The sequence below is a fragment of the Dryobates pubescens genome, chromosome 3, assembly GCF_014839835.1.
Source record: "Dryobates pubescens isolate bDryPub1 chromosome 3, bDryPub1.pri, whole genome shotgun sequence".
Taxonomy (NCBI): Eukaryota; Metazoa; Chordata; class Aves; order Piciformes; family Picidae; genus Dryobates; species Dryobates pubescens.
Window position 1 is genome coordinate 34,859,443 of NC_071614.1, and position 27,976 is coordinate 34,887,418.

General features: G+C 39.0%; 1 protein-coding gene across 1 annotated transcript in view; it reads right to left on the reverse strand.

Moving 5' to 3' along the window:
* MLIP (muscular LMNA interacting protein) overlaps positions 1 to 27,976 on the reverse strand; it is a 100,954-nt gene that overhangs the window by 60,266 nt on the left and 12,712 nt on the right. The window contains exons 3-4 of the mRNA XM_054180174.1: positions 3,134 to 3,157; positions 2,166 to 2,324 (exon numbers count right to left, since the gene is read on the reverse strand). Coding sequence (XP_054036149.1) covers positions 2,166 to 2,324; positions 3,134 to 3,157 — 183 coding nt within the window. The remainder of the gene's footprint in view (positions 1 to 2,165; positions 2,325 to 3,133; positions 3,158 to 27,976) is intronic.

The following is a 27,976-nucleotide window of genomic DNA, read 5'->3' on the forward strand; positions in this document are numbered from 1 at the left end:
CAGTTTTGGCTTGCAGTGGTGGCTGGCACCACACTACCAAAAATGCAGAGAGCAAATGAAGAATTCAGTCATAAGCATGCAGTAGAAACCAGCTCCCTTAGGTAGCCCCACACTTCCAGACCCCCAGCTGATGCTGAAGGAGCTGCCTTCCTGGCAACTCACAGAGCAACAGGGGACTCAGCATATTGATAGTCCAAGCCTGGGGCTGTCACAGGAACCAAAAAGGAGGGTGCAGTCAAGCTGAATGAGCTGTCAGACCAGACTACACCAGACATGATGGGAAGGCATCATGACCACAGGATCCATGGAAGAGGACAATGCTCCTCAGAGGAGTCTGACAGACAAATCTGGGACAAAGCCTATACATATTAATGAAGAAACAAAGGCCTTTAAGCCAAGGCAATCTCAGAAGAAAGCAGGCAAAGAATCTGAGGTCAGAGAGCTTTACTCTGTGCTGGAGCTTCTCACCACAGACTACAATTGTTCTTCATATTTTCTGCAGCTTCCACTTCCCAGTATGTGATTTATCAAGCATACAAGACAAGAGCAGGAGTAGCACCAGCTGGGCATATGACATGCACATTACCAAATCAGTCAGTATTGAAACTGCTGTGGTAAATCATATTTCTCTTAAAGGAGAAATCAGGTAAAATAGAATCATAGAATCAATAAGGTTGGAAGAGACCTCAAAGATCATCAAGTCCAACCTGTCACCAAAGACCTCATGAGTACTAATCCATGGCACCAAGTGCCACGTCCAATCCCCTCTTGAACACCTCCAGGGATGGTGACTCCACCACTTCCCTGGGCAGCACATTGCAATAGCTAGCAACTCTCTCTGTGAAGAACTTTCTCTTCACCTCAAGCCTAAACTTGCCCTGGCGCAGCTGGCGCAGGTTGAGGCTGTGAAATAGAAATAGTGTACTGCACAAGAAAGCCTGTAGATGGGGCTCATATTTGCATCCTGCTTGAGGAATACAATTACAAATTTCCACTTCACTTGCAGCATCATGAGTCCCTGGAGCTCAGTTATCAAAAATAATATTGGACCATAAAGGGGAATGCGACCAGTACAACTTCAGATGCGTTATTTTCATTATCTGGTGGTGACTGGCTTTTAAAAATATTGCTCAGGTTCTACAAATTTTATAAATGAGAACAAGCTGCGCTATGAAGGCCTCAGCACTGCCTCACTTGCCAGGAAATTTTTGTCTACCTACAGAAAAACACAGGGAGGAAGACTTGAGTCTGCTTTTCCCGAGGTGTTGCTTACAGCAAAACCGATAATGAGTTGCTGGGGAAGAATCTAATAAGTTAAATATCAGGAAAAAAATATTCCAACGCTTGTCTTTTTAAATACAACCATTCTCTGTCTATATCTAACTCCATTTTAGACAACTAGGAAACTGAAAGTCCTGGAGCACATTTGGGTCAGAGGGCTTGTTATATGGAGGATGACCTAGAACAGCAGCCCCAGAAACGTTCTGGGAAAGGAGAAGAATCACCATAAGCATTAATATTAACCTGAGGGTTGCAGTTGTCTTTCATGCAGCATGAAATAAAGCAGGAGGATGTTAAGTGTTGTGAGGCAGGAAAGGAATAAGACACACTGTGGTCTGACTAAAGGAATGAAAAATCAGGAATGTTTTCTGCCAGCTTCACCATCACAGGAAATCATGGAGACAAGCTTTCCAAAACAAAAAGCAAGCTTCCACTTTAATGCATTACCATATGGTTATGAAAGAGATTGGCATGTTTACTGGAAGCTGCAGCACTGGCATTTGCTGAAACCAGGAGCCAGTAACCAATTTGTGGTCAATTCCTTCATGGCAAGGCTCCTTGCACACTGCCCTTGCTTCCATGAAGATCAGGAAGGAATCCTCCTTTGTCTACCAAGAATATAGCCTTCTATGACTGACAGAGGACGGTATCGAGACGGGCAAGGTTTTCCTTCTGATATAAATTCTGCCAAAGGCAAACCAGGCTGCTGAGCAAATATCAGCCTTCTCTTGTACAACAAGTCTGCATTTCTCATAGGCTTGGTCATTAAAACCAAGCACAAGGCAAGAAACAGTTCAAGGGAAAGAGCTGCAGTTCAGTGATGCTCAGGATACAATTTTCTTTATATTCAGAAAGAGTGGAAAATTAGTGTAACAAAAATCTACCTTATTTGTAATTTCTTGATTGGTCAGATCCTTTGGTTCCTCTGGAATTGTCACAAGGTACTTAGAGACATCCACAACCTCAAAATGAGTTGGAAGCCGTCCAATGGATGGTACAAATGTGAAGGTCAGTGGTTTGGTTCCAGATTCCTGAGAAGTGAGCTACAAAACACATAATTAGGTAAACTTTTTAACTGAAATAAAGATTATTTTTGTGAGAGTTGAAATGACTTTAATTAATCTATTTTATGAGCCTATTATTAACTGTTCTGATCATTGGGGGTGTTTTGTCAAGTCATTGTATGTTAAGGTATTTAACTGACAGAATACTGTCTTTATACACTCATCAAATATAACATGCTATATATTGTAGGGATATGGCACAGCAGACAAGAAACAACTTAAATGGAAAAAGCCTTTACGCTAGAAAAAGAAAGCAAAACATGTTTACATTTTCTTATCCAATTGCAGCTCATTACAAAAAACATCTGAGGTGAATTCCTATTCAAGGAAAAGGTCTTCTCCCATTTTCTCTGTCCCATTCAGCCACATACAGCAGCTAATGGTGTGTCTCTCTGCTTGTTCCTCCCTCCCCCTCACCTTACATCCTCTCTAGGACTGCATACATGTGGCCCGAACACTCTAAAGAGAAACTGAGAAGGCAATTCCACCTAAACATTCGGTTTTATCACAGTGGTCTCCTACCAATTCTGTGTCCTTCACAAGAGATACTGCCTAGGAAAATGAAGTATGCACCATGGTAAAACTATTAGTTGCTTTGCCAAATATCAGGGAGAGAAAGTGCAAAGGCCTTGGCAAGGTAAATAGAAGAAACCACACCCAAAAGCACTGAATCTGACATGCTGACTTTCCCAGTAATTATTAGTGTAAAAAAAACCATTCTTTCTTATCCCAAGCTATGGAATGTATAGATTCCCCCTTGTTTAATAATCTGACCTAAAGCTTATGACAGTTAACTGTTTTTCCAATGAAATCTAGTATGTAGAGCCAGAACTGTATTGAATCATACAGAAAAACCACACTCTTGCTTTGGTTTAAAGTGATACAAATTGGAGAGCTAGGGGTCTCACTATGCTTCTCTGCACTTTGCATCCATAAGTAAACAGCAATTATGGAACAGAGTGAAATTATGGAATACATTCACATGACTCAATATTCTCATGGCTGGAACATTAAAAAGATAGAGATTTACAGTTTAAAAAAAAAAATCAACACTAAGCAAATATTATTTACTTCCACTGACAGCTGTCTCCTGGAGGGCTTGGGTAAACCAGAAGCAATTTAGGAAAAGAACTCTGCTCTCTCAGGCACATCCAGAATAAATTTCCATGTGTCCACCTCTAATTCTGAAAGAATAAGGTGTTTTGATGCTTGAAATTGAAAAATCTGAATAAATGGCAATGATCTTGGTTCCGAAATAAGGCCTTTATATTCATAAATTCATACAAGTAGTTTGTGTTACACTACAGGCTTACTACCCAGAGGTGTGCACTGCAAGGGTGCAGGTTCCCCCCTCCACTTCACAGAGTGTCCAAGCGCCAGAGCACATGATGTTTGTCCTGAATTTGTATCAAAAGGGTGGCTGATAACTGCTCTACCACCCCAGGAGCTCCTTCATGTGAGGGAGAAAAAAAAACCAGCTTTGTCCTTATCTCAGCAACCAAGGCACCTGAGTCTGATCATTGCTTTTGATAAAGCAGCAGCACAATTTTTAATTATTAATAGCTGATACATTAAACATTCCTTGCTCCTGATACAGCTCAGCAGAGTAACATCAGTACTCAAGGACACAACCACTAGCAAGCAACTGGCAGGCCCTACAATGCAGCCAAGAACACAGCCTCCATCCTTTATATTGGTGAGATGTGGATTTGATGCATGGACCACACAGTGGATAAGGAATGGGCTAGATGTTTGCTCTCAAGGAGCTGCAGTCCATGGCTCAGTGTCTGCCAAGCCAAACCAAAAATATTTTAAAAATAAGTAAAAACACCTTGACATTTTGTATTTTAAATTTAATTGGACAATGTAAAGTAGAAGGAAGCATTACATAATTTCCTTTTTTCTTTTTTTTTTTTTAAATCTTTTTCATATATTCATCTAATTTACAATATTTCTTTGGCTGATGTTTCTATCCTTGAAAAACTGAAAGAAATTAACATGATAGACATTTATCTATTGAAGTCTCTGATATGTAGAGGTAAATAATAGCAAACTAACCTTAAGTTTCAAATATATATATGAAAATTTCTTGAAGTCTTTTCTCTAGATCCAATAATAACAGCAGAAGGAATTCCATGGCATACATTCCTTGCTGCTGCAATTCATTCGAATCAATAGTGTTGCAGTGGCAGAAACATACTATATGGAATATCTATTCAAGTTAAAACTAATGAAATCTGGTTTATGTTATACAATGAATTTTATTCACAATGAAATAATTAATTGTTTTTAATTACCTTCTCTCATGCTACTTAGTTTTTTGAAAAATACGAATTACAGAGTTTAAGATAAATACCATTTGAATATCTAGTGGGAGCTATAGGCTTATGTGCCAAACAGCTTCAAAAAGAGAAACTGATTCTAGATGACTTCCATGACTTCCTGTGTTTTCAACTTACAAACAGGTTTGTTACATAATTAATACCATCAATTTACAACTGCCCTGGGGATAGTAACTTAAATTATATTCATTATTGTTTTCATTACCACAGCTTCTACAGTCCTTACTTGTATTGAACATTTTTATTGTCTTAGTTACCTTATGCAAACAAATTAACACTTCCATTTGATCTTACACATGCTCTATATGCATCCAGCATGCTCCCTATTTTGTAATTTGAATTCAGGTCAATGACTGCTTCCCAGGATTTCCTTCTGGAATACAGATTGCTAAAGTGAAATTCAATACGCTGTTTCATATTACTACTTTTTCCACTGATTTGCTAATGTAAGTAACTTCACTAATAAAACAACACTCTTAGAAAACCTTGCTCTTCAAATACCAAGCACTTCTTTTTGAGGCTGTTTATTTATTTGTTTAAAGGATAAAAGAGGATGCAAAAGTAATAGAATGATAAGATAACTAGCACGTGCATCGTGATACAGAAACATCAACTGAAGTGCTTGTGGTGGGTTGAAGGGCCGACCCTTCCTTCCCTCCTGCCAAGGGCAGAAAAAATGATACTCAAACAAACGGATTGCAGAAGTGGTGGAAAGTTAAAATTGAAAAGCAGTGAATATTTTACAGAGAACCACAAGCACAGTGACAAAAGGATTCCAAAGCATACCCAGAAGCATCCCAACACTTCCCTCTCCCCACCTGAGGGTACACCCAAAACCCCCCAGGGCTCTTTCTCCCCCGCCTTCCACTGTTAGGCTAATCTCAGCTGGCCAGATCTGAGATTGCCCTTCGCCCTTCTCCTCCAGGCCTGGCCTAGCCAGGCCCCGAGAGGCCTTGAGATGATTCCCCCTCCATTACCAGATGGGGACCATCTCCATAGGAGTGGTGAGGGAAGAAAGAGGAAGTGTAGAACCTTGCTGATGTTTTATATAGGGAGCAGGACATTATGGGATGAAATACACAGCTTCCTGTGTCCACCTACTGGGCTGGACCCTCGAGACACCGGAGATGTGTCTTATGTGGCCACAGCAGGGGGGCACCGAGCCTAAACCACTACAGTGCTGTTTTGGTCGGAGTACAAATTCACATGCCCACAATTACTGTGTGGTAAACATAGCTCTAACAGAAAGAGAGAGCACAGCTAACATCACTCACCCAGTCAGGGAGAGGGGCCACCCAAAAGCATGGCCCATGTTGCATATCTTCTCCTTAAACTCCTTTTCTGTGTTCGGCCTCGAGTCAAATCACAAAGAGACCTTGTCTCCTCCTCAAGACAGAGAAAAAGACTAGTCTACTGCAGATTTAATTTAATAATAATCTCCACCATATCTTCATATCCTGACTTAATACAGCTATCACAGTAACCTAAAGGTGTTTATTGTGTAATATGAGCTCAGTCTTATCTAAAACCTTTCGCAAACAGCAGAAGATGATCATCTGAACACCAACTTCATATCTGTGAAACTTCAGGGGAAAAAAGCTAAATCCACTAAAAAAGTGCAGGATGAAATTACAGCCCAGCTACGTTTGTGCTAAAATTCCCACTAACAGCTGTGGTTTCATGTGAGGTGTCCATTGTATCACCTTCAGAAAATCACTTTTGTTTTTTTCAGTACAGCAGCATACATTAAAATGCACATGCAGACAAATGTCTTTTGAAAATTAATGTGTGTAAGGCACTAGGAATAGCAAATGAATAACAGTAAAAAAATGTGATCTATTATTCAAAATACAAGAGCTCATTCAGGTGAAGTATTGCTTTTCAACAATAATTTTAATTAGCTCTTCAACTCAGCAGACATTATACAACTGCAATTGCTCTTTCACACTAGTCTACACATATGCAGCTAAACATGATAAAGTGTGAGTAAAGATAACTTTCAATTTCTTCCTTTGCAATGGCAAACTACCTTGTGTGCTATATTTAAGTGCAGTTTGACTAAATGGTCATAAAATATTAGACTCTAAATCATTTTTAGAATTGCTGACACTCTTAAAGCCTTTGTTTGTTCCAGGCTCCTAAACCTCCTAGGAATAAACGCGTCCAAGATAAAACACTTCTGTTGTAACATTCTAAGCTGCTCTATCCTGTCTCCCATGCACAACCCCCCAGCTAAGCATCCCTACACCCAGACTGCCTACAGCTACTCCCTGAATAGATAATCACGATTTCCTTCTGTCTGTCCTGCATTTGTTTTACTGTGTGGATCCATCAGAAATGACACAAAATATTGGTGTTGATTTTGCACAGTTTTTTTGTAGTACAGCCAAGCTTGCCATCTGGTCTTGCATAGAAGGCAGTTGAGGACTGGCAAAAGTAGACTGAAAAAGTTTGAAGACTGATTGCAAAAGAAATGTGGGTTTTTTAAACCACAACAGCAGCAATGCTGGTTAACGTTCACACAGCCCTCTTGTCAAATACATTAGTGGCCAGAAGAATCCCTGGAAAAGGGGAGACTTCAGATCAAGTCCAGTGCCTATAGATAAACAAAAATATCTGCACCTAAACACAGGTCCTTACAAGGTCATAGGACTTAGGAGTTTGTAGGTAGATTATCAATACTTGTGTATATGGAGACATTCACATACAGCAATATACATAATATATGTTTATACAGCACTGTGATACTTCTGGCCAAACAAAAAGGCTGCAAAGTGCTTAGTCAACTTACTGTAACAACAGCAAGGCACAGCAGACACATTCAAGGATATGTATAGACACAGATGCAATGCTGGGCACTACCTTCTCCTGAAGGGTATTGCCAGTTTTCCAGGCCTTTTTTAGATATCTCCATCTCAATCATTCAGTGAGAAATTTAAAGTTAACTTGAATTTAGTCTTTCACCTGTAAAAGTTTCTTGCAATTTAAGCCCTGAGAGTCCCATCATACTGTTGTCATCCTCACAGCTGTCTTGGAGCACAGTATCATTAATGTGTATGACATAATTCCCCTCATTTTCCTTTTGCAAATTTGCACCTATCAGTAAACAGGTGAAATTTTCAAATCAAGCACTGGGGATATAAATAAATCCCTACTTGTATCTGTCAGAGCTGAGAGATCAGTCCTGTGGGATGATTGCAGCCTGATCTAAGTGTACCTATGTTAGCAGAGGGGTTGGACCAGATAATCTCCAGAGGTCCCTTCTAACCCCCACCATTCTGATTCCATGATGTCAGCAAGGAACTTCAGTTTTACTGTAGCACTCATTGGCATTTTGCCCTTTGGGTTCTTGAGATGTCTGAGTGGTTGAGGGTCAAAGAGATTTCAGCCAGACCAGCTCTCCCCATGAAGCTAAAGCTTGCATTTGATGAGGTTTTTTGACCACACCACAGAGCTCCACCAGTCCTGCCTGGACAGGACAATCAAGCCCACAAGGTGCTGCCACCAAAGATGAGTTGTTCTTCTTTCAAAGATGCATTGCAAAGCAAGTTTAGTAACAGACAAGTTATATTGTTGGAAGCAATACCTTTTGGGAGCAGGTAGTGCCCAGCATCGCATCTCTGTCTATAGGTATCCTTGAATGTGTCTTCTAATGGACTACTGTTTTTGTACAGTGAAATAACTTTTGAGTGACTCCACAAAAGGAGGTATAGGTATATATATGCTAATAAAACATATCTAATATTATCAGAAAGCCATAGATTGAAGGCTGTTGAAGAAAAACAGGAGATTTTAACAGATGCCTCCAAAAGTACAAGCACAAAATAACAGCAGAAGCCTTCATATAAGTGCTCTAGGTCTAAAAGCATGAAACATTTATGATCAGTTATCACTCACTACATGAACACAGCCTTGTGTGCTGATATTCTGGATAACAGAGGAAGTAAATAGACAGTATCCAGCATGTAAAAAGCATATCAACCACAGAAGTTAGATATGGCACAGAATATGCTGGCCAGTGAAGAAGGAACAAGTGAATGGTTAGCAAACATAGAAAAATAATCCCAAGCAGGCTAAAAGCTCAGTGGAAGCAAGCCCCATGGATTCTTATGACACTGTACTCGATGTTGGAGGTCTCAGTGCATCACTGTGAAGCAGCAGTTAGCAGGAGTGCTGCAGCAGTATCTCAGTGTGCATAAGAACACTAGCAGGCTCTCTCCATTTCCCCAGGTGTAACTCTACCCAAAACTATTCAGTATAGGGTGTGAACACCCCTATCATCCAAGAAATGAACAATCATGACCCTTTATAGCACCATCACTTGGTATTTTTTCCACTTAATCTAAAACATTTATCCTCAAACCTGAAGGACAACAGGTTCAGGCTCAATTCATTCTCACTTCGGCAAAAAAAACATGTCTTTCCAGGAAAAGATACCAGGCAATCTCAAACATCAGGAGCTCTCTCCTCACCCAGAGACTTAAGTTTCCTCTGGGTAACTTCAATGTGCTCATTCCTTCTGCTCCAGGTTAATAGCTCCTGATGTGTGTGTCGTCCCCCCCAGCTTTCATGAAAACTCCAGCAAGCAGAAAGATGTTACTCACACACATCCCGTAGTTACCATATGCACATGCTCCCCACTGACAGCTGTTCTTGTGATCGTTTGAGGCTATGCCTTTAAGGAAGGGGCACATTGGCTAAATGTTTATAAAAATATTTTGATATTCTAAATTAATTTCATTGGTGGATGGATGAAATGCAACTTTAAATTATCGGGCAGCTGGGACTTTCTCTCAGTTTCTCTTCTTTCGCTGTTCCTTTTGGCTGGACTGCTTCTGGGCTTCTGGCCAACTAATAGATAAGAGATACTAACTCCTGTACAAGGCCTCTCTTTTTTTTTCCTGCTGTGCTAACTCCCCTTTTCTCTCTTTTTCTACCTCTTTGGGGGAGAAGGGAGGTAGGGGGGTGAAGGGGCACAGGGCAAAGCCCCCTCTGTTGGGGGTCTGGTTTCTGACTGTGTTTATTTGCTGTATATTTCTGTATATATTGTAAAATACCTGTATTTGTGGTGTTACATATAATCTGTTTCCTTGTAAAATATAGTCTCCTTTCTCCAACTGGGTTTAGCCGTGGTTTCTTTCTCAGTGGGGGAGGGAAAGCAGAGCCTTTCCTTTCAACCCACCACAGTTCTCCACACTCATTTTGACTGCTTTTGTTTTCCTAAAAGTTTCTTTTTCCTCTCATTTCCCTCTCATATTCTGGTTGTTCTCAGCTAAACAATGTCAAATTATGTTTCATTTTTTTGATAGCTTTTTCAAAAATATTTTCATTTAAAACAATGATGGGATTTTGAGTGTTTCAACATTCTGGCTGAGTTTGGTTTAATTAGAAAGTAATATTTCATTTAAAAACTAATTGATCTGACAGAGGGAAAGAAAAGCTTGATGTGTCTTTTTGGTAGCACAGACTATATTGTGTCCTGTTCCATTATTCTTCTAAAACTTTCAGGTTTGTTTCTTTTAAGTCTTTGAAGCATAATGTTTTCAAAAGGTACTTCTTTTACCAAACTGCAACATCCTGTGTCGGGCATTTGTCTAATTAAGGAGCTATATTATTTTTAGATAAAGGATATAAAGATATACACAGAGTTATAGAGCTAAATTGTCAAAGGCTGTGCACCTGGCACCCACAGATCAAAGATGGATAACAGCATATCTATCATGTTTTAGAGCTATCTCACTAAGTGTTCATGACACATTCTCATATATGATTTTAAAGATCCAAAATCTGCTTTTTTGATCAAAAAAAGACATCGATTCCATGAAGTGCAGATTAAAACCTGAGTCTTTATGAACGCTTACATGACCAGACTGAGGAATTATAGTTTATCTGCTGTCAATTTTTTCTGCTGCCATTCCAGCATATAGCAGTAAAATTCTTATAATATCAGCTAGCCCAGATCCCTCATCTTCTTTTCAAAAGGAAGAGAACAGAGTTCTCATCAACAGTATGTTAGGAATACACAGAGTATTTTGGATATATCAGACATTAAGTTTTCAGCTTCTTACCCAACCCTAGGAAGAGGCAGTTAGTATTTTAACCATTAAGAAATTAATTCTTTCATCCTGTAGAATCAGCAATAGGCTTCCCATCAGAAGCCACACCACCCTTTAGAGTTATTTGTGCAAGGGATTTAAAAAATAATCAATACAAGCCTATTTAGAAGCATTCTTACCTGTCCTCTGCTAATAAAACTCAGTGGGCTGGTAATTCAAATGCCTCTTTCTCTCCCCAAGCTCCTGGCTGTCGTATGTAGAGCACAGTTGGGAGATAAATAGAAAACGAATGTTAAAAAGCAGTGAAGAAATGTGTGTGATAAAACCGAAGAAGTCATAATTTCCCCTTCTCAGCAAGGATTTTCAGAGGTCCTTTTAATGAGCTATTTTCTGAGTAGGTCTGTGTGGGCCCAGAAGAATGTTGGCTACAAAGAATAATTATTCTGGCACTCAGCTACTAACAAACAAAAAGGTAAATCTCAATGGCTGTTGGCCTCTTCTGCACATTCACAGGAGGGTAGGATGATAAACTCAGAATCTCATTTTCTCCTCTGTGCATAATCATTAAAAAGCAGCTGTCTTTGAAGAACTAACTTGAGTTTTCCCAGATGTCAAAAGTACTGCATATTTCACAGTGCCAGGGTCATTTTCGTACAGAATAGCTACATTTGCTCCAATTAAGGAATATCATTTTTTTCCCAACAAAAGTGTTTGTGTGAAGATTGTCATTTCACAAAGTTGACTTTGTCTCCTCAAAAAAAAAATAAAATAATATTTTGAGTCTTGCATTCTGGCATAATCATTCAGCTTAATACGGTCATGTACCATTCCTCAGATATTTTTGTGTGTAGGAGAAACAATAGGAGTGGATTTTCCACAACAGACTGTACATTTTGTACCAAGAATAAGCATAATTTCTTTAGCCAACAAATCTGGGCAGCCTGCAAGCAGAAATCCATAATTTGCCTCAGTCTTCCTGTGCAGCCATAAGTGAGTGCCTATAACCTTGTCTGTACTAAAATATTCTGACAGTCCATGAGTAACAGCAAGTTCTTTGCCATATAGTCCCAGATATCCTACATCCACATGACATTATTTCATTGAATCATAGAATAATGTGGGCTGGCAAAGACGTTTTAAGGCAGTTTTGTCTAACTACCCTGCAATAAGCAAGGACATCTTTAACGAGATGAGATTGCCCAGAACCCAGTCAAACCTGAATTTGAATATTTTCAGGGATGAGGCTTCTATCCCTGTGACCGTTTGAGGCTGTGCCTTTAAGAAACAAACAGTACTGGGACACTGGCTATAACCTGCTTTCCATATATGCTTGTAAATATAGTCTGCTTTCTCTGACTGAGTTAGCTGTGGTTTCTCACTCTGTGGGGGAGAGAGCTAGGCCCTCTCTCAACCTACCACAATCCCCTTTCCAGGCAACCTGTGCCAGTGCTTCAGCCATCTCACTGTAAAAATGGCTGCCTTATGTCTAGTTTAAATCTGACCTTTTTTAGCTTAAAACAGTTACCTCTTGCCGTACTGCAACACGCCTTGCTAAAAAGATGGTCCTCATCTTTCTTCTAGGTCCCCTCGAAGCACAGAAAGACCACAATAAGTTTAACCCTGACAGTAATTCCAGTATATTCCATATCATAGATTCTTAATCTACCTTCATCATCATGGAGAACTGTTTACCCTCAAGTTCTGCATTAACTAACATAACTTAACTAATGCCACATGGGATCTATTCTTCTTTATCTCCTGTCCAGCAGTTTAGTCAAGGTAATCTTGTGCTAAAGACACAGATTCCAAAATCCTGTAGCCATTCAAAAAGACTTTTGTTCTTTTTATTTTAGTGGCATACAACTCTGCAGTCATCTAAGAGCAGAGTTACCAGACCCAGGAAGAAAGTTGCTTGCTAGCTGCACTGTTATAAAATGTCTGGATCGAGGAGAGTTTAGTAAGACTTTAGAATCATAGAACGGCCTAGGCTGGAAGGAACCTTAGAGATCTTCTAGTTCAACCTCCCTGCCATGGGAGGGATGCCTCTCTGCTAGACTTGGCTGCTCAAGGCCTCATCCAGCCTGGCCTTGAACACCTACAATGAGGAGGCAGCCACAAAATCCCTGGGCTGACTGTTCCAGTGTCCCACCACCCTCATACCGAAGAATGTCTTCCTAAGATCCAGTCTAAACCTACTCTCACTCAGCTTAAAACTATTTCCCCTTCTCCTGTTGCTAGACACTCTTACAAAAAGTCCCTCTTCAGGCTTTCTGTAGGATCACTTCAGGTATTGGAAGGCAGCTCTAAGGTGCCCTCAGAGTCTTCTCTTTCCTAGGCTGAACAACCGCAGCTCCCTCAGCCTACCCTCACAGCAGAGGTGTTCCAGCCCTCGGATCATCTTTGTGACTCTTCACTGGACTCACTCCAAAAGTAATGTGTCCTACTTATGCTGGGAACACCAGTACAAAATGCAGTATTCAAAGTGATGTCTTACACGAACAGAGTAAAGGGCCAGAATCACCTTTCTTGACCTGCTGGCCATACTCCTCTTGATGCAACCTAGGATAAAATTTGCCTTCTGGGCTGCATGAGTGCACTGCCAGCTCATCTTGAGTTTCTCATCAATCAAGATACCCATATCTCTTCCTTTAGAGCTACTTTCAACCCACTCTGCACCCAGCTTGTATTTGCACCTGCGATTGACCTGACCCAGGTGCCAGACCCTGCATTTTGACATGCTGAACCTCACACAGTTGTCACTGGCTCACTTCTAAAGCCTGTCAAGATCCTTCTGGATGGCATCCCTTCCTTGAGTCCACTGCACCACACAGTCATATTTTCTCCTTCTCAGAAGCAATGCTGATTTTTTTTCTCTCTTTGGACCAACCTTCACTGAGAAATACTTGAAATACTTTGAAAAGGGAAGAAATACATATTGAATTTCAATTACACATTATTTTGTCATTATGAGCAGTAGAGCAATGCCATTTATCATCATGCTCCCAATTATTACAATGTTCACCATTTCAAAAAGAGACAACTCTGGGTTAAAGTTGACTTCAAAGCTCTGGAAAACAATATTCCCTGTGCACAAATTGCTAGCAACAGAAATTGCTTTGTTATTTTTCATCCATCTCCAGAAAAAATATGTTTCATTTGGAAATTAAGGTTGCAATTGAAATTATAAATATCAGGAGGTTAATGTAAGTTTTTAGCTTTTAAAGTGCTTCAGTTATCAACTTTTTGCTTTGAGATATTAGTCAAAGTTTTAATTTCCAAGAGCAGGAATCGTTAAATTGAACAGGAAAGATCCTATACCTCATGTATTACTTTTTCATCCAATGTTTTGACAAAGTAGATTTACAGATAATAAACAGATTTAGACTTAATAAAATGCCTTCTAATATTTTAGCAAATAACTCTTGCCAGGATTCTTCACCTCAGAGATTATATAAGTCTGTGAACACTATTAAGAAGCCCCAAACATGTAATAAAGCTCTCACATCCATATGCACAAGGCATCACTCAATCTGAATGCTTTATAATCAATGTTTTCTGAACAGCTTCACAGGTTTAAATAATACAGAAGCACATCTAGACTCAAACTAAAAAGAAATAAAGTAAAATTAGAAAACCCCTAAAACTGTGTCAACCATTAAGAGCATCATAACAGCAATGCATTGGCAAGCCAATGTAATTTTATTTACGCACTGTTCATATCAAAGCTTTAAGTTATTTAAGGGCATTGCTGTACTATTTCTGCTTTATTCTCTCTCTTTTGGGGTGTTAAATTTTATGTTCCTGCTGACTACACCTGTTCCATCATGAGGGGTGGGGGGCGGGGGGGGGGGGAAGTGATTAGGAGCTTAGCCTTGGAAACATTTTCTAGTTGAGGTTTTGATTGCAGCAGAGACAAGTCAACAGAAGAGCCTATACACTCAAGAAAAGCACAAGGCAGTTGTGCCCACAGGATCAGTCCACTTCTCTGAAATGCTTGGTCTCTGACTTCTAAACAAAGTGTGATAAATGATATGCACTTCACCAAACAAAAGTAGCTACCTCATGTGGTACGTGTCTTACAGCTCAGGTCTCTGATTTTGCATCTGCCCTGCCCTGCCCTAATAGGTCTTGTTAACTAGCCAGAAATTAGCACGGGGGAAAGAGCTAGAAAGTTAAAGAAACAGAACAAGTCTTTCTTGGAACTAAAAAGCCCTCTTGTACCAAGTACTTCTTTTTTGTCTCCTTCCAAGAAAATCTCCTTGTAGGAAATTTGAACATACTAGTAGCTGGTCAAATTTCATTAATTTAAAAGTTTGTCTTTTATCTCAGTAGGAGTCAAACACTGTGTTTGTTGAGTACAGCCTTGGCTGACTGTATTGCCATTATACATAGGAAATTTCATCTCCTTTGCAGTTCTGAAGAGGACCAGGATTTTTCCAGTTAAGTATTTTCTTACACACACACAAACAAAAAAAAAAGTCAGTTTCCTTGAACAAAACCTTCTAGTGGAACATACTGGATTTTACTTTTCATCTGGAAGTTTCCTTGAATGTGGAATGGACTGGGTAGTGGAAACATCAGGGCAGAGAGACAGAACTGGTTTGGAATATACTTCTCTTCAAAGGACAAGATGGAAGCTCCATATTTCCTATAGAGAATGCACCAGCTACCAGACTATTTTCAGATGTCTTTCTCAGATGTGTTTTTCAGCTTAAGCTTTGAAAGATGTCTTCCTCCGTTGGCATTAAAGAAAAAAAAAATAGCCAAAGGTTGAAACCTCCAATAAAGTTTTTTCATGTCAGAAATGTCAAATCCAGTCATTGAATGCTATAAGGGTCATATGACATCCCAGGGCCAGGGAAGCAACAGAAAAAAAATCTTGAAGATGAGGCCTTGGGTGAAGGATTAGAGGAGTGAGCAAGCAGCTTTAAGCAACTTTGCGCAGATACCTTTTGTTCTGCAGCACTCATTGGCATCAGCACTTCTCCAGTGCACAGCTGAGACTCACTGCAGCACCTGAAGTTCACAAAGAAGCCAGAAGTATACAGATGAAGAGCCTGAAGTGAAGGATTGTCATCAGACTTTATTCTTCCTCCAAAATAACACATTTGAGGAACACGTGTGGCCACAAATAGATTAGAAGGAATTGGCAGGCATTTTTGTCTGGCTTTTTACTCAATACCTAAACACACTGGCCTCTAGCTGTTCTTGGCAAAATTCAACAGCAAAAAAAAAGTTCCAGGGGATTTTTGCTACAAAATCAAAATTAGGTCTTCTTCAGAGCTCCTAGTCCACTACAAACTACTTCTTATTCATGACCCTTTCCTTCTGGTTTAATAGAATCTCAAACATTCATTAGAGCATCCAGAGGCTTTTGGCATGCTTTCTGTAAAAAGTGTGTTTGTAATATGAAAGACAGGAGAATGACAGGAGTGGGTGTAGGTGAAGTGTCAAGAATTTGGGATTTGCTTTTGCAAACTGCTATATCATAAGATTATTTACTTGTCCTGTTAAAATACATTAGGCTTGTCTTACACGAAAGTCTCGAGGTTTCAATGTTTACCTGGGAAAAAGACTTTGAGACAGTTCTTACGAACTTTTTGAGATTGCATAAAAAAACCCCAACAAACAACAAAAAACCAACCCACACACTGTAATATGTTTGCACCTGCCTACTTAAAAATATCGTTCACTCCATGAGGGCTGATTAAACACAGTCCCAGAAGAATCATGCCATATGACATCAAAAGATAAATTCTAAATGATCAGCTTGGTTTAGCCCTCATAATTACCTAAGTGACACACTTCAGAAGTTGCTTTCCTCATCCAAACTCACTTTATCTCTCTTGGAGTGTATGCACATGATTGTGAGCCTATTTTAAAGGTTATTATCTGTCAGTGGAGGCACAGAGATCGTGAAACCACCATCTATGGATATCTGCAACTGTGAAATAAAAATATGACTGTTAAGAAAGTGAGTTTCTTTAAGTAGTCTCATCATTTCTTCAGTGGCCAATGTGAGAATGTATCTCCACTAACAAAAGATAACTCATTTGCATGTGTTAACTTATCTCTCGCAACTATTCAACCTCTCCTCCAAGGACACCTTTTAGCAGCCTTCCAGTAGCAAAAGTGGTCTGACAAGAAAGTTAGAGACTGGCTTTTTACAAGGGCATGTAACCATATGGCAAGGGGTAATGGTTTTAAACTAAAAGAGGGTAGACTTGGATTAGATACAAGGAAATAAGTCTTCACTATGAATAAAGATGATAATTTAGCTCACCCACTGTGGCCCAGAGTATATTCAATTCTTTAAACAACATAAAAGACTTTCATTATGAGAAACTCACTCACATACCGTTAGGTATTGTAATTCTGCAAATTAAGAGCTCTGAGGGCAATTCATCACACTTGCCCCATTCTCACACTTTTCTTTAGGTGTCAACTAGCAGCCACAGTCTGAGACAAGACAAAGCACTCTGGATGATCCACCACAGCAGTTTTTTATAATCTAATTCTCCTAAGAAACTGATACCTACTTTAGAGGCCTAAATCTGGAAGGAGCCACAACTGAGAACACTGAACAAGGTAAGCTGCTTCTCTATGGCCCCATGCCAGATGTTTCTTGCTTTAAAGTGCCAGAGTTTAGGCTCTTTGCTACAGCTGGCTTTTCATGGTGTCTCCCTGAGGCAGCTCCTTACCATGTTTTGGGGATGATAACTTTCTTGGGTGATTACTGCAGATAGATCTGAGTGACCCCATCTTAAGTTCCTGATCTCAGAAGCCCTGGACCAGTCTGGGTCAGCAACTGTCCAAAGCTCAAGCTAATTATGTTAACACACCAATTAATGTAATGAAACCAGCACAGATATGGCTCCCATCCAGCTGGTGTGAAGCATGGCATTTGCATTCTTTCCATTAAACATGGCCCCACAAACTGTAGAAAGAAGCACAATAAAAATCCACAGCCAAACAAGTTCCAGTGAGATCTAGAGTGTAAGTCATCATGGTACTGTGCAAGCTGATTCCTCAAAGCTCATGCTCCCACTATGCATCCATAATCTGTGCCAGTTATATACCTCTCAATTTCCTGTACTTTGGAGGGTTATGCAGTTTTCAGTGCGATTTTTTTTCAGAAAATCCGTGTTAAATCAGCTTACTCTTTTGACCGTGGTCATTCACATTCAGAACTTAACATCCTTCAGTTAATTTTAAATTGCAATCAAACGATTAGCACATTTTGTCAGTCATTACATAAACAATACCACAAGTCCATTTTCAGTAGAAAATCTGGGGTTTTTTTCAGACATTTCACTTTGTCAGAAACATCCAAAACAAGCTAGCACTCTTTGAAGGAGGAACAACCCTTGAATAATGTTGTTTCTGTTCACAGCATCTTGAATTAACAGCCATGAAATTAATTGTATGACAACCTTTTATAAGCAAATATTACCTACAAGCTGCTTTTCATATCCAAACCAATAAATGTTATACCCACATTTAAAAAACAACAACCAAAAAAAAAGGTACACAAATAAATATTGGATTATTGCTTTCTGAAAGAGATGTTAAGGGCAATGCTAACAAGCAAACTGAAATAATAAATAATAATCATACTCCTGTCCAGGAATATGTCATGAAGAAGTTGATGTGACACGTATGTTAATACATGCTATATTTATTATAACATCAAATCAGAGTCCTACGTCAATATATTTGTGTAGCTGATGAGAAAACTGACGCTGGCAATAGCAGCATCACTTATCGTGATGTGTTAATGTCAGCTTGCTTCTGTCACTGCCAACAGCTAAAACGTATACTGATAACTCACTACATATGCTACCCACCTCTCTCTGCCAACATCACACTAACTTATGTCAAATCTTTTTAGAAAACACTAATCAACACAGTCTGCTACAGAAAGCTGAGGTACAGAGGCTATCTAACTTAAGAATCCAATTAACAAATAATAAACCTTCAAGCATTACAAACAAACTAAAATTCCTCCAGCTTTGGATATTATCAAACACTGATAATGATTGTGGTTGGACATTCATGTCATTTTTATATTAGAAAAATACCTCAGTGTCATTGTACTGCATATAGCATCTATTAATATGATAACAGCAGCATAAACAGAAATATTTGATTATCTACACAAGACCTTGAAATCCTTTTAGAGATTTACTCCCAGTGAAGATTTCTCAAGTTAAAGAAACCCTGCAGAAGTATGAAAGAGACATGTTGCTTTTTTCAGAGTCCATAAAGGTGACACAAAAAAAACCCCCCAACCCTTTGGTACCACCATTCTAGCCTAACTACTTTTTCCCAGCTGTGATAACCTTCACTGAAAAAAAAAAGTATATATCCCTACATATCCCTTAAAAATACTCATGAATGACAGTAGATTTTCTGTGCCTCTTTCAGGGAAGACTAGTCCCTAAATCACTGACAACTTGTAAGGAGTCCTTGGTATCTCATCTATAATTAAATGAGCTCCAGTGAAAATTGTCTACAGCAGTGGTAGTGGATGGTTTTGGTCATCAATGTTAACCAGCATGTTCGTGCATCACTGAAACATATTGACTTAGCTATGTATCTGCCCAAATCAGTGAATGAGTTCTGAGGTGGGGAAAGGTGGGATGGAAATGCTGGGACTGGAGGTGCCTCTGAGATTTTCACTATTGATTTCAATGAAAAAAAGAATATGTCCTCAATTTTGTCCAAAGTACTTGAATGAAAACGCTTACACAAGGTTGTATGGAGATATATTGTTCTTTCTGTAATGAGAATAGAAAGTACCTGGTGGCCTTGGGTTGTGCTCTATTGTATGATTGCTTTTTACTGACATAGTGATTTTTCTTTATCTCAAACTATTGTCAAATTCTGGACAAGGTCTTCCCAACTTATGAGACAGATTACACTGTAAACAAGGCTAAACATTATTACTGTGTGATATGCAGAACTAAATGTGAAATATACATAGAATCATAGAATGGTTTCAGTTGGAAGGGACCTCCAAAGGCCATCTAGTCCGACCCCCCTGCTCTAAGCAGGGACATCCTCCACTAGATCAGGTTGCTCAGATCCTTGTTAAGCCTGACCTTGAATATCTCCAGGGATGGGGCCTCAATGGTAAACAAAGGAAATTATAATGATACTGTACTCTTTGATTCAGTTTGTAGGCAAATCCTAAACTGTACCTCAAACATGATACAGAGAAAAAGTAGCAAGTTTCTGACCACAAAATCACCATAATTATATCTCCTTTGGGATGGATAGTGGCAAAAGAAAAACAAGATTTTGTGGTATTCCTGTAAAATACAGCAATTTATGAGCCTATAAAACATTGTGAGCCCCTTCTTTTTTCTTTAAAGTTGTCTCTATATATTGACAGTAGTTGTAAAAAAAATAAAGTCAAAAACCCAAACAAACACACTATCAAACAAAATAAAAAAATCAACCAAAATGTGGCATCACTTTTCCTAGAAGGTATGACAGAACAATACCTATGCCTTCAGAAAAGGAAAAAAAGAAAAAGAAACCTTCATTCATGATGGGGCTACAATTGCAGACAGACATCAAAACCCTCAGGGTATACTGTGAGGGGAAAAAAAGTCACTGAAGCTGAAATTGATGTGCTTGGGAAATTTTAATATGAAAAAGCCTTCAATACCCATATCTTGATAGTTGCCCATGACTTGAAGGGAATTAAAAATGAGCTTCTCCAGAATTTTAACTGAGACTTTTAAGTTCTGTCTGAATATCACTCTGGATGTGAAATGATTTTCAGCTCAAGTCCTGGAGCATGAGGCTGTTCCTTGCCTTGCACTGCAGTACACTAGCTTGCAACTATGGTCAGTAAGAGAACTTTTCTCGTCTTTTGCCATTAGTTAAAGAATTGCAGTATAAATCTGTGCAATAAATAGGAAGAGACCACATTTGGATAAGACTAAACAGACTAAGAATAATCTGCATGCCATAATATTACAGGGACTTCTTTGACACACTCCTGATATGTTATCTTAAAGTTTATAGGATCTTCAGAACAGGCAGTTCCAGGGTAGGGGAGAACAACCCAACCCTGACAGTAAGCAAGTAAATGAACACGCTCTGATATGACAGTACCAAGCACTTCTGCCCTGGAGGTGCTCAGCATCTCTTGTCAGTTAGAAAGCTTGAGATAAATGCTTACATGTCCCTAGCCTAGCCTAGCTGTTCTCTATGCACTGTGCAGAAGAAAGACTATGGTACCAAGCAGCAGAAAGGCCAACCTAAGCTACTCAGTAACACTGGTGTGTAATTTTCATTGCCAGGAGATTTTGCATACCTAAAACTCTGCTCTCTAAAGATGATAGCCACATTCATTAGTATATGTGTCTGCCTAAAGAAGTAATTTTCAAACACAACCACCAAGGACTGCATGGACAGCTGACATAAGAATGTTTATTCAATTACAGCTTGGCTTGAAATGTCAAAACTGATATGGCTGTGGATTTACAGCTGTGGTTTGTGCCTGCTCCTTTCTTAAATCTATTTTTCTCCTTTATGGTTATTGTCTCCACTCCTGTAATACTGAGTTGAATTTAATTACCAAGGCAAAGATTTGAAAATACAGGCTCTGCTTGAAAAGCCCTCCAGCACTTTGGGAAGCCACATACCCCATCAGTGCCTCCACCAGCCCTGCAGGGCACGTGACTTCTTTCCACTGACATTAGCAAAAGCTTGGGATTTTTATTCCAATGGCTCATACTATTTGCCAATAACATGCATCATTGTAAACCTTTGTGTTTGTGAGAATCAGGTCAGGAAGACAGGCAAAAATGAAACTGTCCTTCCAAAACTTCCCTTTGGGTCTATGAATTAAATAAACATGGATACCATTTTACAAAGCCATCTTCATAGTCTCATGCATGTTTGGGGTCAAGTGAAGGTACGAAATTTTCCAGAGAATTTGGAATAGCTCCACATCAGATTTCAGTAAAAACTATTGATTTATTTTCTTAATAAATTTTGACCAAAGCAAATTGAGTCTAACATTTTTTTATATATACACATTACCACTTCATACTACCCAACTACAGGCAATTTCTCAGTTGAGTCAGTCAGATTTGCAGAGCCTGTAACCCAGTGAGCAACGACTGAGATAAGCAGCAGCTTCCTGCCTAATGCCCCCCATCCCAGCTCTTTTCTCACTGTGCCTACAGGCACAGCTCTCCTCCAGACTGACTCTCCCTGCAAGTCATGTGCTTTGCCTCCTTATTGCAACTGTCCAGCTTTTTGACTTTCCTTAAGTGACATAGATATTTCTTCTGAAGAATAAGGTTTCCTGCTGCACAAAACAGTCTAGCAAAAAGAAGAAAAATACTGCCAACTCTTGATTTCATCCCAGTAAGTGTAAATCAGCAAGGAAATTAGATGAATCCTAGGCTCTCAGATGCTATGAGGCAAAGTATATGGTTAAGTTATACAGCTACTAAATGGATTCACCTGCTATAGATACCCTGGTCTATATCTTTTTTCAAAACTCATCAATTTCATTCCTGTCTCTGGTCACTATGTAGCCTTAGGTGACTCACACTTCAGCTCATCCTTGCACATAATATGTTTGATTTTTCTCTTGTTGGGGAGGCTTCAGGTTTGTAAAATACATCACTCTTAGCAAAGTAGCATAGCATAGCTATGTACATTAAAGTCTATCAAGTGAAATGTAACTCAGACTCTCTCCCTTCCTACAGAGGAAATGTTCTTACTTCTTTACTTGTAGATGGAGTGTCATTTCTGAAGTTACTCTCATTTAAATGAGAAGAGCTACTCTTTCTGTAAAGATTTTTATGTTGCAAGGCACTATTTTCCTGAAACTGAATTGTTCTATATTACGATTTTCTAATAGAAATGGAAAACTAAATAGGAACAATCAACTGGCTTCTCTGCTGCTCTAATTCCAGTAAATGCTTGCAAGACATTATGCAGAGCTCCTGCATTTTACTGCCTCAATGGAATATATACACTATGGAGTTCAGCAAAATTCAAGCAATCATATACCTCACTTTAACGACAAAGGATTAGATAAGTTCTCGGCAGCCCAAGTGAAACTTTTTTTGATTGAGTGATGATGGACTGACTGGTCCAATCTGTGAATACTTGCGAGTTAAGTACTTTGAATCTCCTTCTGACAAATTACTACTGAGTAGTATATGTAATGCATTCTGTTAGTATAAAGAATTTTGTTTCATATTTCTAAACTACATTTTCCAAGGAGTAGAATTTCAAAGGAGAAAACAGAATCTTTGTATCACAAAGCTGCCTCTTTGTGTGTGTGTCTGTGTGATTTTATTATTATTATTATTATCCTCTCTCAGGACATGACATGGTCCCTCACATTTTTTTTCAGTCATACCTAGTAACTACTAAATCATAGAGACCATGCTGAAATCACAAATACAGCAAAGAAAGTAACCCTCTGGGACTATTCTCTTTGCTAAGACAATAAAGGAATATACAAACTGTGTGGGTCAGTCCCCTGCAGTAGTGATGTCTAAATGGCAATGTTTCCTACAAGGAAGGGGTTATGGTTATCACAACTTGAAAACTGCAGTTCTTAAATTAGTTTCATTAACTACAAATTAAGTACAAACTGAATGATTTCTTAATCATTTTATCCTTTGTTGTTCAAGTGAGAAACATGGGCAGATCTTTCTTTGTTTACCAGATGCACCAGAAAGAATATTCAGGATGTAGCAGAGTATTTAACCATGTTGTGTGAAAGATTGATTTCAGAAAACACCAAAGCGTTTAAGAGAATAAATGCCACTGACATACTTAACATGCTGAAAAGTCCGCTTTCAGACTGAACACCCCTGTGCTATCAATCAAAAAGAGTGACTCTTAAAATAGTCTAACACTTTTCACAGGAGTAGGAATGTCACTAACTATTTCTTGGGACTTTGCCAGATTTCAGTCCACATTTTTCCTGCATTTTAACTTTTATCTTGAACTTCCCATTTGAAACCTTGTCTCAGCTGATGCTTCTGTGCTACACCAAAGAAAATCCTCCGTGAAGAACAGAATAATTTGAGAGTCAATAAAACAGCATTGCAAGAGTCTGAGAAGCCAAGGTTTCTGCAGTCTTAAATTATAGTTACCTGTACAGATAGTTAAGGGAATGTAAATACGTCACATATAGACATTTGACCTTGTTCAAGACTATATTGCAGTCAAAGAAGAGAAAATAGGCCCTTGTTAGAGAGCAGTTCATTTCACCCTAAGACAGGCATCTGAACTACATCAGAGAACAAAGCTGGAGAGGTCCTTATTTCCATTTACTGACTACAACAACAGTCTAGACAACCTGTTCAGCTGTAAATCCAGCTGTCTACACTGAGGAGAAATAAAAAGCAACCTAGTGACTAGCCATGCTAACTAAAATAAGAACTTCTAAATTTTGCATTTTAGGGAATGAAGATCAAATAATCAAAGGAAGATAAGACTGTAAATTACTAAGAGAAAAGGGGGCCTACCCACTCTCCTTTCTTTAGCTATACCTAAAGGCTAACAAGTAGAATATTGACATCTCCTGTAGGTCTCAAATAACTGTAAAAGGTACTCTGACAGTTTCTTTACAATTTCTGTATTGAAATCTCATGCTGGCACCTGATACTTCTGTGGGAAGGAATGCTGAAATGCCAGAACAATCAAGAAATGGGCATGAAAGCCTTGTTTGTTTTGAAGAAAGCGTAACACAGGAATGCCAGAAAGCACTAGTAGAAACTAAATGTTATTTGCTGTTAGTTACAGAAACTGCAAAAACAAAGTCAAATGCTAGATGCTTTTGAATGTTTGGTCTAGCATGGTTTATTTTCTTGGATCCATACTCCCCTCTTATCTTTTCACTGGAAAATAGTAAAAATCAAAATATCATTTCCAATTATAGAGTGGAATCAAACACTATGGATTTGGCATCAAGATCGGGAAAGACTTGACATGAAAAGGGCAACATCAATTGCAAGGCAGTATGTTTGTGCCAACGTGCAGTATGGCAGCCACAGATTCCTCAGCCATCAGGGAGATCAGATTTTTGGAATGGATTTTAAATGGCAAGCTCTCAGCTAAAGGCACACCACCAAGGCATGTGCAAGCTCAGGCTCACTATCTTCCAGGTGCAGGGACCAACTCTCTTCTTCCTCTGACCCTGGGATCATCTCTTTTTCTCCAACTTGCTACATGCCATATGTTTGCAAAGATAACATTTACCTTCCACTTTGCTTTAGTTAAAGTAGCAAAATGGTTTTTTTCACCTTGCTCTGCTTTTTTCATGTTCTCTCTTCAGAGCTGCCAAACATAGACAAGATAGAATTAATCAAAGTGTTTTGAGTAACCTTTTATGAGACTCTGCTGGGAACCATTTTTACAGTCCATACAAAACACATCACAACAGATACGGAGTCTGTTGGATTGCAATTTCTTTAGCATTTCTTTCCCTACTGCAGAAGCACTTTATCTAGTGCCCAAAGGATGTAGCAACCACAGGCTCAAAGAGTGTCCAAGGAAGGACAACAAGCAAAATACACTTTATCAGACTATCACTTGGTAAATTATTTCTTAAAGCACACTTGTTTCCCTGTATTACGTATATTCCATCTTCCCTAGTGAATGACCTTTCTAAGAGTGATATTCATCTGACCAAATGCAAAGGTGTCCAGAATAGAAATCTATAGCTGTCCCTGTGCTCTCTTTCTATGCAATAGAGAGAAATCAGCGCTTCTGAGACTCAGTTCATCCTTCTCAAAGGTAAACATCTGACATAGATCAGATTAATCGTGCTCTGCAATTCCTGTACTTAGTTCCTTTAATTTTCTGTAAAGAAAACTCAGGAGAGTTTCTCACTCAGATGTACATTATAGGCATCTAAAAGAGAGGATATGAATCCTGTCTAAGCAACATTAATTGGACTGTTCATGCACAAGACTCCCTGTAAACATGAGCCAGTGGTACCTAGGGCAAGAGTATGGCTACTACAATATTACGTATAAAAAATATGTATAAAGGTCAGTTTTCACTGCAATGATGTGGATTCTTGGTATAAGACCAAAATTGCCATGACAGATCACATGTATTTATCATACAATCAAAACTGGTAGGGTTTCGTATAACTTGTAATTACATTATGAAATCTACTGCCTTAGGAAGTTCCAGATGCCAAAACCAAAAATAGTTCAAAAACCAAGAAAATGCACCCATGGTGACAAGTTCCAGTATGGACAGGAGGAATAAGAAGGCAGAGGAATGTTCATCCTTTTCCCCATATCATTTTTGCTTAAGCACATACACAGGCAACAGTTGAGGACATAACACTGGACTCAATGGACCTCCAATTAAGTCAGGATGGTCATTCTTATTTTCTGACCTAATATTGCCAATAAGTTTCTTATGGCAGTGAGCTAAGCAAGAAGTACTATAACACTACCTCACAGATACCATTTTTGCTAGGATTAATGAACGCAGGCTAAGCCTCAGTTTTACACCACGAAGCACATCCAAAGCACAAACACAAAACGCAGACCATCATCCCCCACCTACATTTGTGCTTTGTCCAATTTTTCTCTTCCAGACACATTATTTCATTACTGGTGAGGACAGTTAGTGTAGAAGCCAAACACCTACTTGACATTATCTATTTTGTTTGTCATCAGTATGACTCAGCAGCAGTAGTGTCATCTTCCACCCTTTTGGGCAAGGTTGAAAAATTGCTAAGAATAGCAGCAGAACTCAACTGCAGAGCGTTTATCTGGGAAACTCAAATCTTGGACTGTGACTAATGCTGCTAACTGAATTTTTACCGCCATCTTGCTACGGATGAGTGCAAATGGTAAGATATAAGGTTGCTTTTCATAATGCTTCTTTTTTCTACATTGTCCCTGTGTCTTCATTTCAAAACAGTGAAATACTAAATCATTGCACAAAGTCCTTCCCTAAAACCCCCACAACTATTTTTTTCAAAGAATCAGATATATGGGGATTTCCTAATAATATCCTGGAGCTCAGTGGTGAGCTATCGTTGCAACACAAAGTAGCACATACACTCTGACCTCTTTGTGATGAAAAATATTTCACATCTGGCATATCAGAATTTTTCATTCCCCCTCCCAATAACCCCTCCTCCTTTTAAATTAGACATCAGGTTAACTACCATATTTCAGCAGTGACTGTTGCTATGTGAAACCAAATCTGGACTCTTATGACAAACCAAAAAGGACACACATAGTTCACATTAAAGATTTCTCATAAATTGCTAAGAAATATGTTAGGAAAGAAAATATCTTTTGGGCCCTTTTATATCAGCTTGGGGGTAGGGGGGAAGAAAAAGAAAGAAAAAAGAAAAAATAAATATTTCAAAATGCATCAGAAAGAGTTCCCCTCCAAATGGAAATGTTCAAATGCTACTAAAATCAGGAAATGTTTACAGCTGTTTACAAGAAAATCCTTTAAAAAAAAAACCAAACACACCACAGCATTTCCTGTTTGTTCGGGTTGGATTTTTTTCCCCCAAAATTCTGCCTGTTTACTGCAGCCAAGGTCATACAGAGAGCCCATAAGAGCAGACAGCACTGGGAGCAGGATGCCAACAAGCAAGCCAGCTTCAGTATTTTGCATTTCGTTGTCAGGATTTTTTTAATCAAAACAGAACAGTACATAGTCAAAGCTGGCTGCATTTGTAGGAAGGAACCACATGAAGCTGAGCGCTAGCAAATAACAGTGAGTGCTTTTTCCACTGGCAAATACATCCAGCATTTACATTCATGCCTGTATTACCAGCCAATCACACAGTATTTTACAACAATCACTTAGATTGATAACTATGGAGTTATCAATTTTTTCAGCCACAAACTTTGATCCCTGTGGAGATTGATTCACAGAAGCAATCCAAACAAAATCGGTGGAGTGCTTCTAGTGAAGTGTGTGCATAGATCCTCACAAAGTTGGAGCCCCAAGTACTTATTAGACAGCAACTGGGCTGGCAACTAAATGCCAAAAAAATAAACAACATGACAGAAATGAAAGACTAATACCAGTTGGTTTGTTGTTGCTGTGACAGATGACAACCAAAACATCACATCGTGAGATCCCACAAACCAGGGCAACCACACAATCTAATTTCTGTTATCTGATATTCTTCTTAATGCTGAAAAAAAAAAAGATTCAAAAAATTTTTAAAAGTGAGGTTATTTCTAGA